Source organism: Galleria mellonella, unplaced genomic scaffold (genome assembly GCF_026898425.1).
Source record: "Galleria mellonella isolate WM207_F2 unplaced genomic scaffold, CSIRO_AGI_GalMel_v1 utg40, whole genome shotgun sequence".
NCBI lineage: Eukaryota > Metazoa > Arthropoda > Insecta > Lepidoptera > Pyralidae > Galleria > Galleria mellonella.
This window is the reverse complement of record NW_026442094.1, coordinates 6,165,166-6,187,833: the sequence shown is the minus strand read 5'-3', so window position 1 is coordinate 6,187,833 and position 22,668 is coordinate 6,165,166. Positions and strand designations below refer to the sequence as shown.

General features: G+C 34.2%; 1 protein-coding gene and 1 long non-coding RNA gene across 6 annotated transcripts in view; one reads left to right on the top strand and one right to left on the bottom strand.

The window, feature by feature from the left end:
* The window catches only part of LOC113520348 (LIM domain only protein 7), a 244,680-nt gene extending 227,853 nt beyond the window's left edge, over window positions 1-16,827 (top strand). For 3 of the 5 annotated variants that reach the window (XM_031914582.2, XM_031914581.2, XM_031914583.2), the window contains 12 exons: window positions 18-147; window positions 672-2,318; window positions 3,988-4,302; window positions 4,699-5,031; window positions 6,273-6,437; window positions 7,716-7,772; window positions 8,216-8,685; window positions 10,599-10,722; window positions 11,968-12,084; window positions 12,669-12,787; window positions 13,443-13,585; window positions 14,255-16,827. In XM_031914582.2, the coding sequence (XP_031770442.1) occupies window positions 18-147; window positions 672-2,318; window positions 3,988-4,302; window positions 4,699-5,031; window positions 6,273-6,437; window positions 7,716-7,772; window positions 8,216-8,685; window positions 10,599-10,722; window positions 11,968-12,084; window positions 12,669-12,787; window positions 13,443-13,585; window positions 14,255-14,442 (3,808 nt within the window). In that variant the 3' untranslated portion in view covers window positions 14,443-16,827. The remainder of the gene's footprint in view (window positions 1-17; window positions 148-671; window positions 2,319-3,987; window positions 4,303-4,698; window positions 5,032-6,272; window positions 6,438-7,715; window positions 7,773-8,215; window positions 8,686-10,598; window positions 10,723-11,967; window positions 12,085-12,668; window positions 12,788-13,442; window positions 13,586-14,254) is intronic. The other 2 variants (XM_031914585.2, XM_031914584.2) reach the window with 2 other exon arrangements.
* A 1,724-nt stretch (window positions 16,828-18,551) lies between these two features.
* On the bottom strand, window positions 18,552-22,279 carry LOC128201366 (uncharacterized). Its single transcript, XR_008253216.1, has 4 exons — window positions 22,032-22,279; window positions 20,070-20,234; window positions 19,179-19,274; window positions 18,552-18,778 (listed from the first exon to the last, which is right to left on the bottom strand). It is a non-coding gene; the product is annotated as an uncharacterized LOC128201366 (long non-coding RNA).
* Between the last annotated feature and the right edge of the window lie 389 nt (window positions 22,280-22,668).

The following is a 22,668-nucleotide window of genomic DNA, read 5'->3' as shown; positions in this document are numbered from 1 at the left end:
GTCTTTTTTCTTTCCAGAGCTGGCCGCAGACGGCGGAATCTAGCAGTGTTTGCTGACGATGACGCACATGATCTGAGCGACCTCGGTATAGGCACCTCCAGCACAAAGAGCAGCTTGAGTGAGGACTGCGACACACATAGCTTGGCGGTAAGTGTTTATTAATATTTTAAAGGAATATTTTTCTCTAACACCAATAGTTGTTCCAACAAACATTATGATTTACCATCAAATTTCTATATCTGATACACCTGATGATACTGATATTGTTCTAAAATTTGACCCACCACTGAATCTTCAGGTGTATCACAGACAATTTGATAGAGAATCATTTAGAAGTAATTTAGGGATTTGAATAAAAATACAATAGAAACTAGCCTTGGACAACTTTGTTAGCGATGGTAATAGGTTCATCTCATGATACGTTGGATTTGTATATACTTCGTTACATAAAGGCAAATAGATTATATTCATCATAACAAAATATAATCTAAAATTATAATCATGAATAAATATAATCAGTCTTAACTAGATTATCTGTAGCTTTTTGTTTCTACATATTATAAAGAAGTCGGTAATACTTTGCACATCCATCAAGATAACACAGTTCTACAACCACTAGTAAAGTAACGTAACAGGGCAAGTAAATAAATATACTGATTAAAATTTTTCAGAGCGATGGTATCGACCTGGATAAACATCATTCAGATGTCGACAACCTTTCCAACTGCGACACCAACCGCAAATTGTGCTCGAGTGCTAACGAATACGACACGTGTACGACCACGACGATAAGCTCTCCAGAACCCGAAGAATACACATACGAGGGTGCTATAGAGGGTTATAAGTCGAGAATCATTTCACAAACTAACAGCAACATTGTCAAGACAGTCGTCAATAACAATTTAAAAGAAAAATCACCGGAAAAAATAAATAGTGATCTAAACAGAATCAGGACATCAGTCAGCAACAAAATTGAAGAGAAAGTCTCATCTTTCCAACAGGAAAGGGTAAACGACACCAAAAATAACAATCAGAAAAGAGATTTACCAAAAGTTGATATAAACAAACGAAGAGAACAATTCGAGAGAGAAAATTCACAGGAGTCACAAATCAATAAACCAAAATTACCTGATATTACAAACAAAAAGTCAATTAAAGAAAGACTGTCTAGTTTAGAAAAGTTCACAGAAGACATTCAGATTCCAAAATCTACTAGTGACTTAACTAAACTACCTGTCGAAGTGAAACCGTTGAAAGAACGTTTATCCTCTCTTGAAAAAGTAAAAACTGCATCGATAGAGCCTGAAAAACTCAAAAGATTATCTAATGGTGATCTTACTAATACAAAGTCATTGAAAGAACGCTTATCAAATTTTAAATCTCAAAATTCGGAAGAGGAAAAGATATCAAAAACAGAGGTTAAACAAGTATCAATGAGTTTAAAAGAACGATTATCTTGTCTTGATGCTGCCAAAAACAAGGAAATACCTAAAATATCTGTTGACGAAGAACTTACCAATCATGATACACAAGAGCTTATCTCAAAGGATAAGTTATCAGACAATTCTTTGAAATCTAGCCTATCAGGAATAGAAAGCCAAATGCAAAGCTTCTGTCGGTCCCTAGACAGCTTGGATATCAATGGTCAATCTTCACCAAATTCTTTTGAAAGAGTTCAAAGTTTAGAAGACTTTGATTGTACGGAAATGCAAAATAATACTATTCCTAGTGATATTGAAACTGAAGATAGTGGTATACATACAGCCAGAGATTCCTGTGCTCCAGCTGATGATATTGCTGATTTAACTCAAGTAGCATCGCCAATTGAGGAGCCTATGATAGAAGCATCTGAATACGAATCTTCAAATGAAGATAGTGCTCCAGTTTTAGAGCCTCATAAAATAGAAGAGCTTAAGGCAATTCCTCAACAAATTCAAACAATCATAGAAGATATAATAGTTGAGGAAATTGAAGAGCAAGACAGTAAAGTTGAAGATACCGATAGTGGGAGTAATTATATACAAGCTGTTTCTCAACCAGAAGAGCTTAGTGTCACTGAAGAAGTAACAGAAATACAAATGGACAAAGAAGATGAAGATACACTCAAAAGTCTGGACAATCAAGATACTAGTGTAAGTTTGAATGAGCCTGTGTCTACTGCTTCGGAAGGAGACACAGTGGTATTTGAGGGAAAAATGACTATACACTTAAACTTGAATGAAATTTGCAACAAAATGTATGCTGGTGCTGGGAACAATTCTAACAATAACGAAATTAGTACTACTAATATTTCTACTAACAGCAAGAGCATGCCAATGGTAACTGTCTCTAATATAATAACCACTACTAATATTTCACCAAAGAATTCCATTAAAACGCTAAAAACCACTAATTATAACATTTCGCTTACTAATAAACTAGCTGATGTAACATCCACATCGAAGGATTCATCTACTGATGTAAATGTCAGTGATGATTCATGTAATCGTGCTCATAATAACATTAAATGTGCTACCTCTAATAATCAAAATAATGAAATCATTGATCAATGTCATAATAACATTACAACTCCCCAAAATGGTGAAGCGACGGTAAGTTCCCAAGATTCTAATCCATTTTGGCAAAAGAGAACTAAACGTTGCTTGGAACCTAATAGACGAAAAACTATTTTGTTTATTAATAACAAGGTAACAACAACAGTAACACACGCGAATAATTCTGATGCCAATAAACAGGCCTAAGGCTTGTTCTTTGCCCATTCTGTTTCTCATATATTGCTAGTATATTGCAAGTCAGATGAGATAACATGAATGGACACTTTTTCTAGAATTTTTATGATCTATTGATCTCACCCATAACTTCTATACTCTATTGTAATGACATAGAATTCCTTAGTAAGTATTTACTAAAACACATTAAATGAATCGGTAAACGTATGTGTTAGATAGTATTTGCAATCAACACTATATAGTTCACTCACAAAACCATTATCATGTACCTAATCCTTTAGATGTGCTAAAAATTCGTGTTAAATATCCCATCAAATTCCTAGCACTTAGCAAATCATACATACATTGATCGAATAAATGAATAGATCTTTAGAATAAACAGGGTTTACATTCTGTAGTATAAATAGTCTAAGTATAATAAATATTGAAAACTGATATAATACCCTTAGACATGACCCCATTATTATTTAACGTCCCCGTCATTAGCATAATTATTCGTAAAACGTGATATTTGTAATTCATATTACCAAAAATATATGTTACATTGTTATATGGGTTTTATTTATGTATATGTTACCTATAGTTAATTTGTAAATATTAAATCTATCTACTAGTGCTTAATCAATGAACAAATATATTAGTTCAGGAATTAGAATTCTGTAGATAATGTTATCTGTTGAGGCCTATTATCTTATTCAAATATAGTTTTATCTTGAACAACTACTGCCTCATACTAGAACAGGTTCTCTTGAAGTGCAGATCATTTTGTAACTTCATAATTTTTAATTAAAAATAAAATTATACTACGATCTAATTCTCTCGCATTAGGTATTGTTACATCAGCTTTTGGTGATGGGTATCTAAGGTAAGATTTGTTTCATGTAGATGTTTCGCTTCATTAACTTTCATTTACGCCGCACGTTTTGCCCGTTATGTCATTTTAGTTTGTTTCTTGCATGTACGATACGATATCTACTGTGTAAGTTTTTTTTAATTGACTCTGTTTGGCAAATTTAAATGTCCTGTTAAAATTTAAATGCTTTTTAAATAGCACTGTTTTCACATTTATATTTTTTTCTCCAAATACAATTAATATTCTTAGTGAATCTAATTTGGTCTCTATTGTTTTTTTTATGTGAAGTTTTTAAATATTGAGTACTAATCAATAATTTTATTTTAAATTTTGTTTAGCTTTACAACAGTTTTTTTTATATTATTTGTACCAATGTACATTTTTAACGTATTTTCTCTCTCACAGGTTATTGACGCGTTAGAATTGGCTTTTAAAGAATTGGACTCAGAAGATAGTTTTGATAACAATAGCAATATGGAAACTGAAAATGGAAATAGCACTTCTGAAAAAGTATCAAACAAAATTGAACCGTTCGATTTTGATAGCGACAAGAAAATATCTGTCGCACCACTTTATGAAAATATAGATATATTCTACCAAAACAGTGTTGATGATGGAGCGTTCCCATTGGATCTGGCTACTAATGCTATGGAACCACCGAAAGAGAAACCGCCGCCCCCACCCACCGAAGACAACACTGAAGACGAACTACTTGGTAATGTAAGTATATAAACTTTATCACTTGACATATTTAAAAAAGCATTATAGAAATATAAAAAAAAACTGCAAACGCAGTTAATATAGAATAATAAAGAAAAAAGCAGACCAGCCTATCATGAGGAATTTTCCAAAAAAATTACCACAGTGGTTTCCAGGGGGAACCCCACGGATGTCTTTCTGATAGGATCTTTTGCCAGTAATGGGCTTTAAGACCTCATTACTAGCAATCCTTTTCCCTCCTAATTGTGAGGTAGCCACTAGTTCCTGAATTTCCTTGTAATTTTGACTAACTTTGTCTATGCATATTTTTCATACTTATAACAAAAATTTCTTTTAGATGATTTTCAATTTTCTGTCGATAAATGTTATAATATTTTAATTATTGTTCAATATCAGGGCAACTTCAAACATACAAGTTCAGCGCGCCGCATCAAAAAGGAAATTAGAAATAAACGAACCAGCTTTCTTGGTATCGAAGGTCAAGATGACAGTTATTTAGATGTCGATCTAACATTAGCACCACGACCAGACATAACGTCTTTCCTGCAAGAAGAGACAAAAATAGAAAAACTCCTTTACAAGAAAACGCTCTCACATGATATGGACGAAAAGTTGAGGGAAAGTAGAGACTCTGGTGTGGACATCGATAGAGGACCTTCGGCTGAAGCGTGGTATAAAGGGCAGTCTTCACCCGAAACTTCAAACCCTCATAGCAGACAAAATAGTGAGGTATGTTAGGATAATATATATATAATGCAATAACAAATTTTTGTCACAAATCCATTCTGGTATTTATATTAAAAGTTAAACATCATGTCAGCTGTTATCTGTCCACTACTGGACATAGGCCTCCCCAGTATATTGCTATAAGGAACGGTCCTGAGCCACCTGCATCCACTACTTATATTAAACTTTATGACTAACATTTAAAGTTAAATATCTGATATAATCTGCTCGGTTCAAAATTAAAATCGTTGTTTTTTGCATATATAAATGGACCTCACAGTGTATTTTATCATATATATGCAGCTATTTTTATCTATAGGCGACAGTTACCTACCAATTGTTTGCCATTTAACATTCTGTACAGAACAAAATCCCATTTGACACATTTTTTATAGCTCGGTTTTTAAAAACCTAATTTAATACAGTTCATTACATAAAAAAAATCTTGAATAATATTCATAGACGACCTTTTAACATTATTTCGCTCTACCCAAACGAATCCATTAGCTAGGGTCTGAGCGAGATTGAATTCGAAGCCTTCCCTTTCATCCTTTCAAAAGCAATATTTAATTATTGATACACAAACGGAGTGCGTGGCTTATTTCTCCGACTAAAAATATCGCAGTGGTCGATTCTGGGCGAGACCACGTTTCTGTACCAATTAAAATTTCCAACCAATTCCCACCTAAAACATTGTCCAAATCTAATTATAAATAAAAAAGGCTACAGCTTTGCCCTGTGCTACATTGAATTGGAAATATGCTCCGTGATATATAAGGACTTCAAAATGTTTAGAGATTTAGGAAAATGTACAAGTTTGTGTTACTCGTACAGTTGGTTACAATCATCTTATTAATTTTTTCTGTAAACAGTATTGCGTGTTCATACTTGTATTTTAATACAAGCTGTATCCCATGGCTTCACCCGCGTGACTCAATATATAAAGTAAACATGCTAAGTTAGGATATAACCTACCCGTGTACTAAGTTTTATTAAAATTAATTCAGTAGTTTTTGCATGTAAGTTTCGTATTTATTATATTAATAGGATGGAAGAAAATAGTTCAATCTCTGTAAAAAAAAGTATTTGATAAAGCAGTTCTTAATAGTCATCGGTATATATTTTATTCATAATTATTACTCCCTGATCATCCAGGATATGCCACATGTATTGCGTTCTCAGATACAACAAATTATATAAGGACTTGATTGTCTAATTATTAAAATTTATTACTTAACTTTCAGCCCTACACACACGTGACGGTAACATCGGATGAAGAGGAACAAGTTAAGAAGCAAGAACAAAATTTCACGTCTAACTTAAATTCTAAACTAACTGAACTAACCGAAACACAAGAGACCGACGTTAGCAAAATAGATAAATTGGACAAAAAACTACAACAGCAACAGGTAACCAAATAAAAGTTAAACATAGAATATGAAAATTATGTAAAGAAAGCTCTTCTCTTTTATTTAGCTAAATTTGTAGTAAATATCCTATTAGCTTTGTTTTCTTTCACGCAAGTTATTTCATAAGTTCAATTTACTGTTATATTACTGATTATACATATAATAATATGCTAATGATTATATGTAAATGATTCGCATAGTTTTATTTTTAGAATTCCAAAATTTCTTACTTTCTTCATTTCACACCAGTGAAATGCAACAAGAAGATAATTCTGTACCTACAAATATTTATTTATCTATATATTTGAAAGTATAGATTTGATTTTAGTTGAAGTTTAGATCTCGTAGTGTTAAATTTAGATTTATTTTGAGAAAGTTGATTCAACAAAAATTCTCGAATTACAATTATCGCTAAATAATTAAAGGTATGGTTTAAATAAGGTTTCTGCACTGTAAATGCTTTAATAGCACAGTTATACATGTATATGTTGTTTATTTATATTTAATATAAGTTTGTATATAAGTATGTTTTGAATACCCCAATAAGTTTTGCATTTAAACCAAGTTTTGTATTTACAAAAGTAATTTGTGGTATTCAACACATTAATGCTGCAAAATTAACCAATCCTGCTTTCTAATGCTTTTAATGTATAATTTATTGTATCAAAATTACGAGTATATACATTAAAATAAATATTGTTTTTAGGATTCTTTTCAAACTACAGTAAATATATTAGTTTTGTTTAGTCGTGTCTTATATAAATGTATGTTAATTTTTCCTTTAAAAATAAATATTATTTACTTTATCAATATTGCCTTTCATTTTGCACTAGCACCTTCTGTAGAATTTATAATATATACTTGCACTGCATGTATCTTGCACTATTTACGCATTTTAATTACTCGTTTCATTGTTATATTTTCATTTTCTTTAGTAATTGATTATACTAGATAGTTAGTTCTCTATGTCTGAAATTCGAAGAAAATAGTATTCAAATTTGTTCTAATATTTAACATTAAAAAAAAACATCATTAAATCGATGTCATTGCGTTTTATGTTAAAACCATAATATTTCTACATAATCTTATCATAAAAATAGTCTATTAATACAAAAAAATAATCTTAAAATATTTCACTTTACTGATAAGCGCCTTTTAAGTACTTATAATGTGTAAAAAATCCTATACAGTGTATCAATATTATGGTTTATTGTTCGTCCGCCATTTTGTTGTGTGTAAATAACATTAACAAGATGGCCGCGGTGTGTAACTTTGCAGGCGTGTCGCACTAACGCAGATTGGCCAGATGGGAACACTGATGATTCTCATACAAAGGTGACTCACATGTTTTAAAACACTTTAATACTGAAAATTTTTCGGTTTATATGATATTTTATAAATATTTATGTTACAATGTAATTATGTACAAGTACGTATTATAAATTCCGGAACTGCACACATTTTTAAACTTAATTTTTAATTAATATACATGGACGATCATTGATAAAAAGTAAATATTATTAATTTTTATTATGAATCATAGATTTATTAAAACTACTTCTTACCATATCATGTAAACTGAATGTTTTAAATGAAAGAAACATAATTTTTAATGGAAACCCTCATAACATACCATTTCATTTGTAAAACATCATACTTAAAATAAATAATGCACGCTAGCTTTTGCCCTGTACTAATACGTGTCACTAAAATCAGTTACTAACCTGAAATCCTTATATAACACACATTATTAATACATATAACAAATCCAAAATTAGGAAGTGCTACGTTTCGAAAGAGAACTGCTGCAACTCGAACAAGAAGAGCTTAGGCGGCAAAGGGAAAATCTACTCCGAGATCAGAATAGAATCATCCAAAAATCTGTCCAAGATATATCCACAGTTCCGAATGCACCGGAAAAGCCGCCGTTACACAGCCGTCCAAAAACTGGTAATCAAAATTATAGACACTCGATGCCAAATTTATTGATCAAAGAGAATTATACGCCGGTTGCACCAACGATCCCTGAAAGACCAGTATTCGACGAGAATATGAAACGAAAACCGTTCGTGTCTGAAGAACATATTCAAAGACATTTCGGGGTCGAGGAGAGTAGAAAAGTTTTGTATGAAGATAGAAAAGTCAATGATGCGGTGCGAAGGCCGGTGCCCTCGGTGAGACCGACGCAGCCTGTGTTACCTCCAAAGCCCAAGAGTCGGGAGTCAATTGAGAGGGAAATTACTATGAGGTTAGTGATTGTTCTATATCAAATTGTGAACTACTCTCTCTTTTCATTTAAGAGTTTCTTCTTGTCGGTGCAACTAATTCATGCATCTTCTTCCAGCCAGTTCTATCCCAGGCCATATCCTTGACCTCCCTATACGACATTACACCTAGTGTTTCTTTTATCTGTCCCGTGTAGTTATTCCTCGGTCTTCCTCTTCCTCTTTTGCCCTCTATTTTTCCTTCTACTATGCTCTTAAAAAACTACATTCATAGTTAATTCCAAGAAGAATCACAAACAGCGATACTAAGTGGAGAATGGGCAGCAGTGTCCTCCTTAAAATATAACCAAGTCCTAACTGCGGTTGCTAACCCACCTGCCAAGCGTGGTAACTACTAGCAAGACCCTCCAACAGTGGGAGGCTTATGTTCAGCAGTGGCAGTATACATAACTTCCCTCATAAGGAGGATTTTACCAACAGTTGCCACGCTTGGCACGAGGGTTGGCAACCGGAGTTTGGCTTTTGATGACGTTTTAAGAGAAACGCTACCGCCGCCCCCATCCCTTCATCAAATTTAAAATTGACTATTATTTATTTGGATAGTACCATGTAATATAGGCAGAAAATAGCTTTATCACTGTAATAAAATAGATCAAACAAACATTCGGCTTTAAACAAACAAGCTTTATCTGAAATTCGTAAGCCGTAATCTAATAAAAATAATCTTTACAACACTTACGTAATTTCATGGAATTTAATATTGTTATGGTTTTATCACTACAAATCGTAACGATAAAGAAAAAATAAACTTGGCAATTAAGATAATTATGTAATTAGTCTTTAATTATGTAAAGATGTACCGCTTAGTTAAATTAAGGTATTAATGATGTATGTCAGACAAAGGTGGAAACAAAACAGTTATAGTGGTAACCTTTGATATTTTTTAATGGATGATAACGGTATACACTGGCGGGGCACTATATATATATATATATACGTGAGGTCAGTTGGTCCATAGGGATGAATTTATAAAAAAAAAACAATCAAGATGGTTTCCAATGGGAACCGCGTGGAAGTCGACCTGATAAAATATATTGTTAGCAATGGGCCTCTAGTCCTGTTACTAACGATCCCTTTCCCCCCAACCTTTCATACTGACATTATCTCATCTTAGTCACTGCGACATGTATTTGTTGTTTTTCAAATGTGTCTATTACACTGCGACTAGGGGGAAAAGAATTGTTGAATTCCCTGTCGAAGTCAAATTATTCATTTATCTCCCTATTACATAAAAACGTATAAAAATGAAGGAGGGGGGATAACGGTGCTTTGAGTCACAGTAATGTGAGTAGGGAGACAGAGGGAGACTTTGTACAAAAGCCGTTTGCTTGGATACCTCTGTCCCATTCGTGTTTCAACCGTGAAGCAGTTGTGTTTGCATGGCTGTGTTTCGGTTTGAAGGGTGGAATATGGTGTGAATTTACAGGGTACAGAGAAATAACACCTAAGTCCTCAGGAATGGCAGCGCATGGGGGGTATCATGTACGAAACAGTATACTCTGTTATGTGCATGGTACTGCTCATGTCTATAGGCGACGATTACCACTTTCCATCAGGTGGGCCGTCAGCTTGTTTGCCATTCTAAGTTGTATAAAAAAAAGAGACTGACTCCCCCTGAAGAAAACTTCCAGAGAAAGTCGAAACAATTGTCGGAAACGACAAACATAGTAAGTTCATAAAATTCCCTTTATACATATAGACGACATCTTTTAAAAAAAATAACATGAGTTTTAAAAATGAATACTTCATTTCCTGAGGAAGTTTAGAGGTGACATCACGATACAACCACGGTCGAAGCCACGGGCTACAACTAGTCTGGAATATATATGATATCTTATATGTATTTTTATAACTTTATAATAAAACACATTTTCAGAAGTAGCCGTGTTCCGTCAGCGGTGGAGTACGCCAACGTGGAACGAACCGCCGTACAGCTGAGGCCCAAACCGGTTGCCAATGGCAACACTCCATACCAGTCCATGACCAGGCATACGTTGCAGGTACCTATTACTTTTATATAAAACTTAAAATAGCAAACATGCTGACAGAAAAGTAGCTGTCGCATACAGACATGTACAGTACTTTATAATAATAAAAAACAAAAATAATAATAATAAGTAAAAGTTAAAAGTATTATTTACTGGCTGTTGCCCGCGACTTCGTCCGCGTTTCCGTCGTTTTTCGTAAAATAAATAGCCTATGTCCTTCCTCACGGTTCAGTGGTTTTGATGTAACAGACACATTTCCCTTCACTGCTCTGCTCCTATTGATCGTAGCGTGATGAAAAGTATACTATAACCTGCCCAAGAGTAAGAAGAATAATTGTGCCAAGTTTCGTTAAAATCCGTCGAGTAGTTTTTGTTTCTAAAACGAACATACAGACAGACAGACAAAAATTTTACTGATTTCATTTTTGGCATCAGTATCGATCACTAATCACCCCCTGATAGTTATTTTGGAAATATATTTCATGTACAGAATTGACCTCTCTACAGATTTATTATAAGTATAGATAGATTTTTTATACCAATAAGAGGTAAGCATTATATATGTATGTATATATCTATATGTCCTATTTGCCATCTTTGTGGTATAAAAAAATACATTTATTTTCTTTATATAGCATATATAACATTGTCTCACCTTACATATACGGGGGGGAAAGGAATTGTTAGTTTTGCTAGCAATACATCAAGTCGACCCTGAAGAAACCATCTATAAATTTTTTTTTTCATTTTCATTATCATCTATTAATATATTTTTAATTTATCTATTATCTAATACAACACTATATCTTTGTTTTTTTTTGTCTCATTCGTTTTCTAGTGAAGCAGTTGTGTTTTGCTGTTTTTCGGTTTGACCAGACAGTTTTGAATTATTACAGGGTACAGAGGAATAACATCTGAGTCCTCAGGAATGGCAACGCATGGGGGGTATAATGGGCGTAACAGTATACACTGTTATGTCCATGGTACTGCTCATGTCTATAGGCGACAGTTACCACTTTCCATCAGGTGGGCCGTCAGCTTATTTGCCTTTCTAAGTTGTATAAAAAAAAATGATGGCACATCTTATTCAGCCTCCGTATGTATTTCTTCATTTAATTAATTACTGTACTGGGTTGACTGGAAGAGATCTCTGTCAGAGATAAGTCCACCCTTGCTTACAACATTTATAAATAGATTATTTTATATGTAACTTACAAGTGCAATAAAGAATATACATTATTTGTATAAAATTTTCAGGCGTTAAGTGCGGCTCCTACACCTAAACTGATCTCAAACACAGAGTGGATGCAGAGCCGACAGCAACCGCAGCGGAAACCTGCCAATTATAACTACAACCAACATTGGCTAATACAGGTTATTTATTTATTTATTTATATTTTAATTTATACACTAATAATACATAAAGAAATATGACAGTGGAAACTAGGGGTGAGTAAATATATGGCAACACCTAATATATTTTAGTTATATGTATCACCATCAAAATTCGGTGGGAAAATAATAATTTCACCAAAGGAAGACTTTGTTCAAAAGTCGATTGCCTGGACACCTCTGTCCCATTCGTGTTTCTACCGTGTAGCAATTGTGTTTGCATGGCTGTATTTCGATTTGAAGAGTGGGATATGTCAGTGAATTTACAGGGTACAGAGGAATAACACCTGAGTTCTCAGGAATGGAAACGCATGGGGGGTATCATGGGCGAAACAGTATACTCTGTTATGTACATGGTACTGCTCATGTCTATAGGTGACAGTTATCACTTTCCATCAGGTGAACCGTCAGCTTATTTGCCATTTTAAGGTGCATAAAAAATCTGCCATCTGATTCAGACCATTTATCTGAATCAGCTGTTTTCGTTTTGGCCAATCTGTCCCTTCCACCTTGTATATAAATGATAGATAAAATCATACTATAGAATAAAATTGTATGTATTCCAGGAGGCGGAGCAGCGCAGGATAGAGGAGCAAAGAAATAAACAGCGCGCAGCGCAGCGGCACTCGTATCACCAAGATATGGCGCCGGCGCCCCTGCACCACATGATGCACTTGAGTTCCAGGTAAATAAACAAATATATATTTTATTTATACAGGCGTATTCAACCTGTGCCAGGGGTGTTCCCTAGTAATCTGTCTAGTTCTAGAGTAAAGGTACACAAGTATGAGACTCTGGCCTTTTGAGCTACTGTAGTTTCTGATCAGTGTCTCCTTCGCAACTGCAGTGTTTTTCCTTTCCATTTTCACCATAAGTCCTTCATTTCCTTTTACCAATTTCCTTTACTCGCTCCTAATGTCCCTAGATACGCCGTGATTATAAATTTTTTGTCCTTTACCAATATGATGAATTTGATGAATATATATAATTTCACAAATAAAATTTCTCTAAAAAAGTACTGACAATTTTGTTTTATGATAAAATGCCAAAGAAAACAGCGCACCTCATGGGACCATCTCCTATAGATATGGACAGTACTATGTGGATATCACAAAATGCACCGTGATACCCATGAAATTCCACGTGCAATCATTCCTGATCTGTGGTATTATGCCAACGTACCCAGTATTTTCACTGCCACATCTCACCCTTAAATCGAAACAACATGCAAGCTCCATCAAGACTCACTCTGATTTCACCCTGTTTATAATAACAAATAAACTGAGTATCTTCCATCTTCTTTTAGAAGTCATTTAACAATTCACTTGATATCATTGCAGCCAACAACACTTGCCTGTGGAGATGAAGCGACCGATGCGGCCGCAGCCGCGGCCAGAACCTCGACCAGAACCCACCGCCAGGGAGGACAAGCTGCTCAGCGTCAGCGGGAAGAAGAAGTGTTCACACTGCGGCGAGGAGTTAGGTGCGTGAAAGAGCATTGTTTCAAAAATACTGTCCTAAGTCGTAGAAATTATAATAAAAGATTATATTGTACAAAAAGAAACGATTGAAGTCGTTTCTTTTGTGGCAATATCAGTCTTTCATGTCTTTCGCAAACTGAACTACTAAGTCGATTTTAATAAAATTTCTATGAAACCAACATGTAAGTACATTCTGTCAGATAAAAGAAGAATTTTTCAAATCGGTTTATAACTGAGTTATGAGGTAACGAGCATAAAAATACAATTGAATTGAGATTCTCCATCATTTGATGGTCGATTGAAAATAGGCTTAAATGCATGTTTTGATTTACTTATTTGCTAGCATTAAAAACCAAAAGGTTAATATTTTTAGAGAGTATGTATCTGACTAAACTTCTAAACGGCTTGAGGTGTCATTACCTTAGTATTAATTGTAGAAGTGTTGTTCAAGTACATATGTGGGTATAGGACGAAAATATCAAAACATTAATTTAAAATATAAATGGCGACTTTACAAAGTTAAAAACTTAATTTTAACAATCAAATTCTTGGGGTTACGACACATAAACTGTTTTTAAGATACACCTTTTCAATGAGGCATCAAAGATGGCCGCCATTGTTGCGCGGGATTTTTTTTTTCTTTTATTAAAAATTAATATTGTCAACGACAGGTCGCGGCGCAGCCATGATCATCGAGTCTCTATCTCTGTGCTACCACGTGTGGTGCTTCAATTGTGCGGTGTGCGGCACCCGGTTAGGCGATGGCCGTGCCGGCGCTGACGTCCGCGTGCGCGCGCGCCGCCTGCATTGCCACCAATGCTATTCCAGCGATGACGGCCGGAACTACTCCTGCGTCTAGTACCATAAACAACTTGAACGAAGTCATAGACAATGCTTGCGTAGTAGACGACTACCTGCCTCCAGTGCTACTCCAGCGACGATGGACGCAACTACTTCTTTTAATAATGTGAACAACCATAGACACAGCTCGCGCGGAAGACAACAAGTTGACGAAACCATAGACAGTGCATGCACAGTAGATAACAACTTGAACGAAACTATGATCAATGCATGCGCAGTAAATGCTCTTGTACGTAAAATTCACAGGTTACGGGACATTAAAAACATGTTCAAGTTTATACATGGTAACTATACTCTAGTATCTAGACATTCCATTGAAATTTCGCTTTTTTTGTTGTTAGCGAGAACTGTGACTAGAATCATAAATTGGAAACGTCTTAATATCTTATATAATAAACACCCGACTCCAAAATGTTATTAAAAAAAAGTAAAGAAGAGTTATTCTTTGTGTTGTTGCATTATTTACAAATCATGAAAACTTTTAAATAGAAGAAAAAGTAGTAACGTCGTGCGCTATTGGTTTACATTGGTGGAGTACCTATAAGTGGTGATAGATGAGGAGTCATGCCATTCTGCCCATCGTAATGAATTGACCATAAACTAGCTGCGATACTTTCCACTATGACAGCGTATGGAGCTAACAAGATTACTGTTAGCAATAAGTCCGTCTTAGGAGCTAATCCTCGTCACTGAATATCACCTACAAAAATTATCGGCTGTTTTGGGATGGTGGTATGGTATACATATAAACTGTTACTGATTGCAATTACTATGTGTTTCGTGTTATATTGATTTTAAACAGAGTATGTAACGACAATATTATCATAAGTGTTATATTTTCTCCTTTAAAGCGTTATAAGAATGTATTAATACGTGGTCACGACTGTGCCTTTTTCATCTAAAATTATACTTGTAAAATATATTTGTATATTTTATCGAAATCTAAGATATACCTATATCTATGTCATATTAGTAAACCATGTTCAAGGTGAACTAATTTATTGCTGGCAGAGTTTAATGTTAGATAAATGATAAAAATAATCTATTGTAATTTGAATTTGTTTGTCATTTTTATTATCCATTTGTGATCCGATAGAATTTCTGTCTTGTCCTGGCCAAAAATCTAAACTAAAAATTTAGAATAGATTTTAACGTTTTCTGACTTAGAGTCCTCTGCATTCGATCCTCTGGTGAAATGTAGTCCAGAGTCCTTAATGGAGTTAAATACAGATTTATTTTACAACAGCCTTAATGTTTACACTTGATAATTTGTCTTAAAGTCAACTGCGCCTCTAGCGGGTAGTTCCGAAAACTCAGATTTCCATACAAAATTATCGACGTAAATGTGAATGCGATCGTAATATAAATCTTTGTAGAATAATTAACCAATCTATCTATGTGTAATTTTGTTCACTTTGTAATTAAATATTCAAGGTTGAAGAAGTTAAATAAATATACATACCTACTTTTAATTTTATGGGAATGTAAAATATTGTAGTATTGTAAACACCATTTTCTTAATGCGAGCTCCTAGTGACATTATCGTGATAGTGTTCTACCACGGTGTCTGTCAATATGTGAGTACGCAATCACCAAAACGTCTCGGCGACTCAGCAGGTTCCTGAGTCCGCTATTGCACGCTTTTGTTTCTTGTGATTAAAAAAAAAATAATCAAAAATGTTTCCTCGTTCTCGAATTCAAAATTCGAATAGCACTGTTCAATTGTTTTTCTTCTAAGTTTTTATTATTACTTTATCTAAAAAGTTTTGTATCAAATCCGATTTGAGTCAATTATTTTAACTACATTTCAAACGAACGGTTGTCCTGTTTTAACACAGTATTACATATACAGTTTCTAACTATTGTTTTGTGCCATGTCATAACATTCTCGTTTATTTTAATAATTAAACAGCAAGTACATACTTAATGCAAATATCAGCGAACATACATAATCCAACATATACGATCGTTCTATCCTTCAATGGAATAAAATGTGTAATTTTCGAATATTATTTTAAAAGTGTAATATTTTGTAAATAAGTTTTTAATTTATGTCTTAGTGTGTGTTAATGGTTAGCTTTAATAGTTAGTACTATAGTTTAAATGAAACATTTAATCCAAAAATGTGTATGAGTAATAATTACTATGTAAATGTTTATTGTGAAGTTATTTTTTTTTATTTTTACATCACGCCCTAACATGAAGCTCGTGAGATCATTTACGCAAAGTACCTAACCTATGTTACACGTTCATATAGCAGTTATTATGTGATTGTACGGTCAGCGATTTCTTGTAATTATATTATGTAATGAACGCTGTACATTATATATATTATGTTGTTAATGCAACAATTTGTATAACAATAAATATTTTCAAATTTTAATGCAAGTTTTTATTTATTAAATATCAAATTAATTATCCTTAACAATGAACTTAGTATTAACAATAATTAGGCTTAGATTATTAAGAATGACAAATAAAATGACGTTTGTCAAATAAAATTTTGATATGCATTACCAGAAGGCGTTACTTTTTTTTATATATACAAATTAGAGTGGCAAACAAGCTAGTCCACCTGATGGAAAGTGGTAACCGTCGCCTTTAGACATGAGCAGTAACATGAACATAACACAGTATACTGTTTCGCCCATGATACCCCCCATACGTTGCCATTCCTGAGGACTCAGGTGTTATTCCTCTGTACCCAGTAAATTCACGCCATATCCAACCCTTCAAACCGAAACGCAGCCATGCAAACACAACTGCTTCACGGTAGAAACACTAATGGGACAGAGGTACCCAAGCAATCGACTTTTTTTTTGTTTATATTTTTGTATATTTATACTTGTGAATATTTTTTAATGGATGATATTGGAATAGTAACCCCGCCTGCGCTAAAAGTACACACTGGTGGAGCATCAATGTGGGATGATGGATGAGGATGAAAAGGCAGGTGAGTTAGCTCTCTGTGACGAAGTCAACGATAAATTAGTCACGATAATTTCCGCGTGGAGATCGACCTGACGGCATATTGATAGCAATGGGATTGGGTAACCTACCCACTTACACATCTTAGGTTATACACAGATGCGCTTATCCCTTGATATTTTTTAATTAACTAAATAGTAAGCTTTTTTGAATAATATTTCTTATAAATCTACCGCCTAGTTCGAAATGTTGAGAACGATTTCAGTTGAGAAGAATGAGCAAAAAACTCGGATGTCGCTTTTTCCGAATAAAAGTAGAATTAAAAAAAAAATGTAAATGAATAAAAAATGACTATCCCGAATTTCATATTAATAAAATATTACAATCAGTTACAATATTCTTAAACAGAACAGTCCCTACTAGACGAAACGTTTAGTAGTGCGAACTACCAGTCCCATTGCTAGCAATATACCTTGGCAGATCGACCTCCACGTGAACCCCCCCCCCCTGGAAACCGTCATGTTTAATTCCAAGTGTATTCATCATGATGGTCTAACTGACCTGTGTTTTCATTCTCACCTATCATCATTCACAGTGGCTCGCCAGCGTATACCATTAGCGCAGATAGAGTTACCAATCCATTGTCAACCATTAAAAAAAAAGTGACGGATGAAACAGCCATCTTTCTGTTCAACCTGTTGGGCTCCCTATATATTGGTCTACCACGCCATCATCCGTATGGACGTTATAGTGAGCATGACCACAAAGCAAATAATCACAACGTTTTAAGCATGACTTGTTAAGATATGCCAGAAGGAGACTTTGTACAAAAATCGTTTGCTTGAGTACCTCTGTCCGATTCGTGTTTCTACCGTGAAGCAGTTGTGTTTGCATGGCTGTGTTTCGGTTTGAAGGGTGGGATATGGTGTGAATTTACAGGGTACAGAGGAATAACATCTGTGTCCTCAGGAATGGCAACGCATGGGGGTATCATGGGCGAAACAGTATACTGCTCATGTCTATAGGCGACGGTTACCACTTTCTATCAGGTGGGCCGTCAGCTTGTTTGCCATTCTAAGTTCTATAAAAAAAATACGATTATTTCAATAATATCAATACCAAATTTAATGTAACAATCAGTAGTATACTCATTCATTACAAAATTAAAATGTCGTTTATAGTTATATAATTAATTCAATAAATTTATGTCAATTGTAAAGAATTATTAATTATGACCGACAACCGATGGGGAAGGAAGGTTCTTGAGTGGTTACCCCGTACGGGCAAACGCAATGTAGATGACTCCCCAGTAGATGGAATGATGACCTCAAATTCATTGCAGGGAGTCAGTGGATGCAGGTGGCTCAGGATCATTTCTTATGGCAGTCTATGGGGGAGGCTTATGTCTAAGGCAACAGTGAAATAAAAAAGTGTCAACACTTTAATAAATTCATACTGTAAGCAATTACTGTATGCATATATACAAATTAAGTTTAAGCTTGTTATACTATAAATTACATTCAGAACAAAATTCAAAACAGGGGGGAAGGGATTGTTAGTAATGGGGAGGTTAGTCCCCATTGCTAACAATATACCCTATCAGGTCAACCTCCACGCGGTTCCTCATGGAAACTATCGTGACCAATTTATTATTGAATTCGTCACAATGGGCTGACTGACCTGCTTTTTCATCTTTACCTATCACTCACTGGTACCCTGGCGATACACTGGCGATAGCGCAGGCGGGGTTACCATGCCATTTTCACCTATAAAAAGAAAAAAAAACATTCAAAACAAAATTGTTACCTGTAACCAGGTGATTCATTAATAATCTCCGACAGGTATCTATGCGAGAAATCTTGTAAATTACCCAAGAAGTACCCACTTCCGCGTAGGCGCGTTCTGTCGACATGATTAGGACAACTTTGTGCATCTCGTTTAGTTCTAATCTAAAAATAACCTTGAAAACGGCCGTTTACTGCAGAACTACACAAAACTACAAATAAATTTTGCTATAAACTATAATAACCACTGCAGATAATAGAGTGCTTTCCATAAAAGAATACTGAAATATTATTTAATATTTCTCTTACAGTACTGTACTATGGTTTATACTTATATCCGCCTCTTTCGACATCCTAAAAAAATATCTACTTTTTAATTTATATTAAAAAGTAAACAAAAATAATTTACTTTTGTTTACATTTTATGGTTTGATGGGCGCCAAAGATTTTCTCTCCTCTATTTGTATTTATTTCTCTAAATATATTCTTATAATTAGGTAAATAATTTTTATTTTTTTTTTGTAAAATGTAAATATTTGCATACTTTCATCGTTTAAGGCAATTAAACAGGTGCCAAAATGGCACTTGTATTAATTTTAAGACTGTTTATTGCAAATAAACTCATTTTATTTTATTTGAAATTTAACTTTCTAATTTTGCTCAACTGTAATTTTTTTGTTTTTATTTTTCTATTTTTTTTTTTCTTGTTTTGGACAAATCTTGCAAAACTTCTATCAGTTAAACTTTATAAAATTTATAAACTTATTACATAATAATAATAAAAATATAGATAAAGTATCTATACAGAAAACTACAGTAATGATATCCTACCAAGAAAATTAAAATGCAATGCGTATAAAACAGCTAACAAAAGCTAGGCATGTTGTATGTTCAGTAAATCTAGCTCACTTACTTCAATACCATTATTCCAGTTCCCAGTACGATTCAGTGCCATGGACTTTGTATCAAATTGTACACCATGGGATTGCCCTTGTATCCTCAAATTGATTCGTCGTCGTCGAATGATGGTGCGGAAATCACTGTACCGACTTATTGTGCTATTGTTCAGGACGGCTTACTGTATAAAAATGATGTTCACTATTATGCATCGTCATGAATGATTGGAGATATATTAGTCATGTTCATTCAGCGATCACACTAGAATCATCTAGAAGCCTTTTTACCTGACTGTTGAAGATTAGAAGGCGATATTTTTCAGAGCCCACAATAATGTAGGGGGCGCCAGCTGAGCAAATGCCAAAAACGGTTAAGTTCATTGCAAATTAACATGGATAAAAACTCCTATATATATATATATATATATATATATATATATATATATATATATATATATATATATATATATATAATCATCATCATCATAACAGCCTATAACTGTCGCCTCTTACGACACCTACGGGAAAGAAAGAAGTGGCATATTTTATGTCGCGACTACACAGCACTATATATAATACACATAGATAGGGGGGAAAGGGATTGTTAGTAATGGAGACTGAGAGTCCCATTGCTAGCAATATACCTAACCAGGTCGACCTCCTCGCGGTTCTCCCTGGAAACTATCATGGTTAATTCCTGATGAATTCATCATGATGGGCTAACTGACCTGTTTTCATTCTCATCTATCACCGTTCATTGGTGCTCCGCCAGCGTATCCCGTTAGCGCAGGCGGGGTTACCATACCATTTTCACCCATAAAATATATATATATATATATATATATATATATATATATATATATATATATATATATATATATATATATATATATACATAGATAATAAACATTAAATCATATAAAACACTAATCTACATTCTCGCAAAAAAATATAATAAATTAGTATAAAATTACACACTGAATTAGAGTGATATTCATTAATTTTTTTGCTAAGTTGTCACTGTTATGATATACATGCGTGACTCATATAAAGTTACCTGTTTTTATTCTCCAATGATGTGTATTTCTTACACACTCTGACACATTGTCAAGAAAAATAGCTGTACACAGTCTACATGGGTATAAACAAACTTATAGATACTAAGACTTAGTCGCACTGGACGTGTTTGATCTGTCGGCGCATTGCCTTATTTCACTGGGAATATATTTTTTTTTTACACCAGGATAGGAATTTTTTATTACACCAGGAAGCATTTTCAGGGAAAATCGAGTGAGATTTTCTTGTAGGTCAATGGGGCTTTTTGTGGATGATAATGGAAAGGTAACCCCGCCTGCGCTATCGGTATACGATGGCAGAGCACCAGTGTGGGATGATAGGTGAGATAAAAGCAGGTTAGCTCAAGGTAACGAATTCCAAAAGAATTAACCACGATGGTTTCCAGGGGGAACCGTGTAGAGGTCAACCTGATAGGGCATATTGCTAGTAATAGAGCTGTTAAACCCTGTTACTTACAATCCCTTTCCCCTCTACAGTGGGACTGTTGGGCCCTATTAGGTATTGGTATGCAGACAACTTACTATTATTAAGTAGTAACATATAACAGTATAATAAGTAGGAAGTTATTATTATTACTTTTTTTACGCAGTTTAGAATGCCAATCAAGCTGACGGCCCACCTGATGGAAAGTGGTAACCATCACCTATAGACATGAGCAGTACCAAGTACCATAACAGAGTATACTGTTTCGCCCATGATACCCCCCCCCCCCATGCATTGTCATTCTTGAAGTCTCAGGTGTTATTTCTCTGTATCCTGTAAATTCACTGTCATATCCCATCCTTCAAACCGAAACACAGGCATGCAAACACAACTGCTACATGGTAGAAACAAGAAAGGGACAGAGTTGCCCAAGCAAACGACTTTTGTCCAAAGTAGCCCGCTGGTAAATTATTACTTACTGATTTATACCCATAGCTCAAGTTAGGATTATTCCATTTCCATTAATTAAAAAAAATCTCTTCATAAACATTTATAAGGCATTTATAAAGTCTTTGTGTATCTGAAAAAGTACCTAGGTTAAGTTACGCAATTATGATAATTCCTTGCTAATTGTATCTGTTTTTCTATTCTTTTATCTCAAATCAATTACTTGATATTACGTAGATACTTACTTACTTCATTGTATAAAATCAAGTTTTTGTCAGGGTTTACAACCAAATTAACCTTAAATTATTCAGTCCTAGAGGTCTGTTCAACTCACCTCGAAAATGATTTCAAGTTCACTATTAAATGACAATGATATCATCGAGGTAAATGTTTGTAAATAACATGTTATCAACAACAAGTGGTACATCATGTGTATTGTCTTAATGTTCCCAAGATGTTGTGAATTGTAATTATTACATTTATGTTGTAATTAAATTTTAAATAGGTTATTTAGCTGATAGTTATAAGAGAACATAACAAAACTTGTTTGCCTTTGTAAGTGAAGTCAAAAATCGAAGTAATAGTAAACAAAATATAATTAAATAGCTGTTAGTATGACTAGACCCTTATAGCTGAAAAGTGCGTCAGATTCATCTCGAGCGCGGTCAC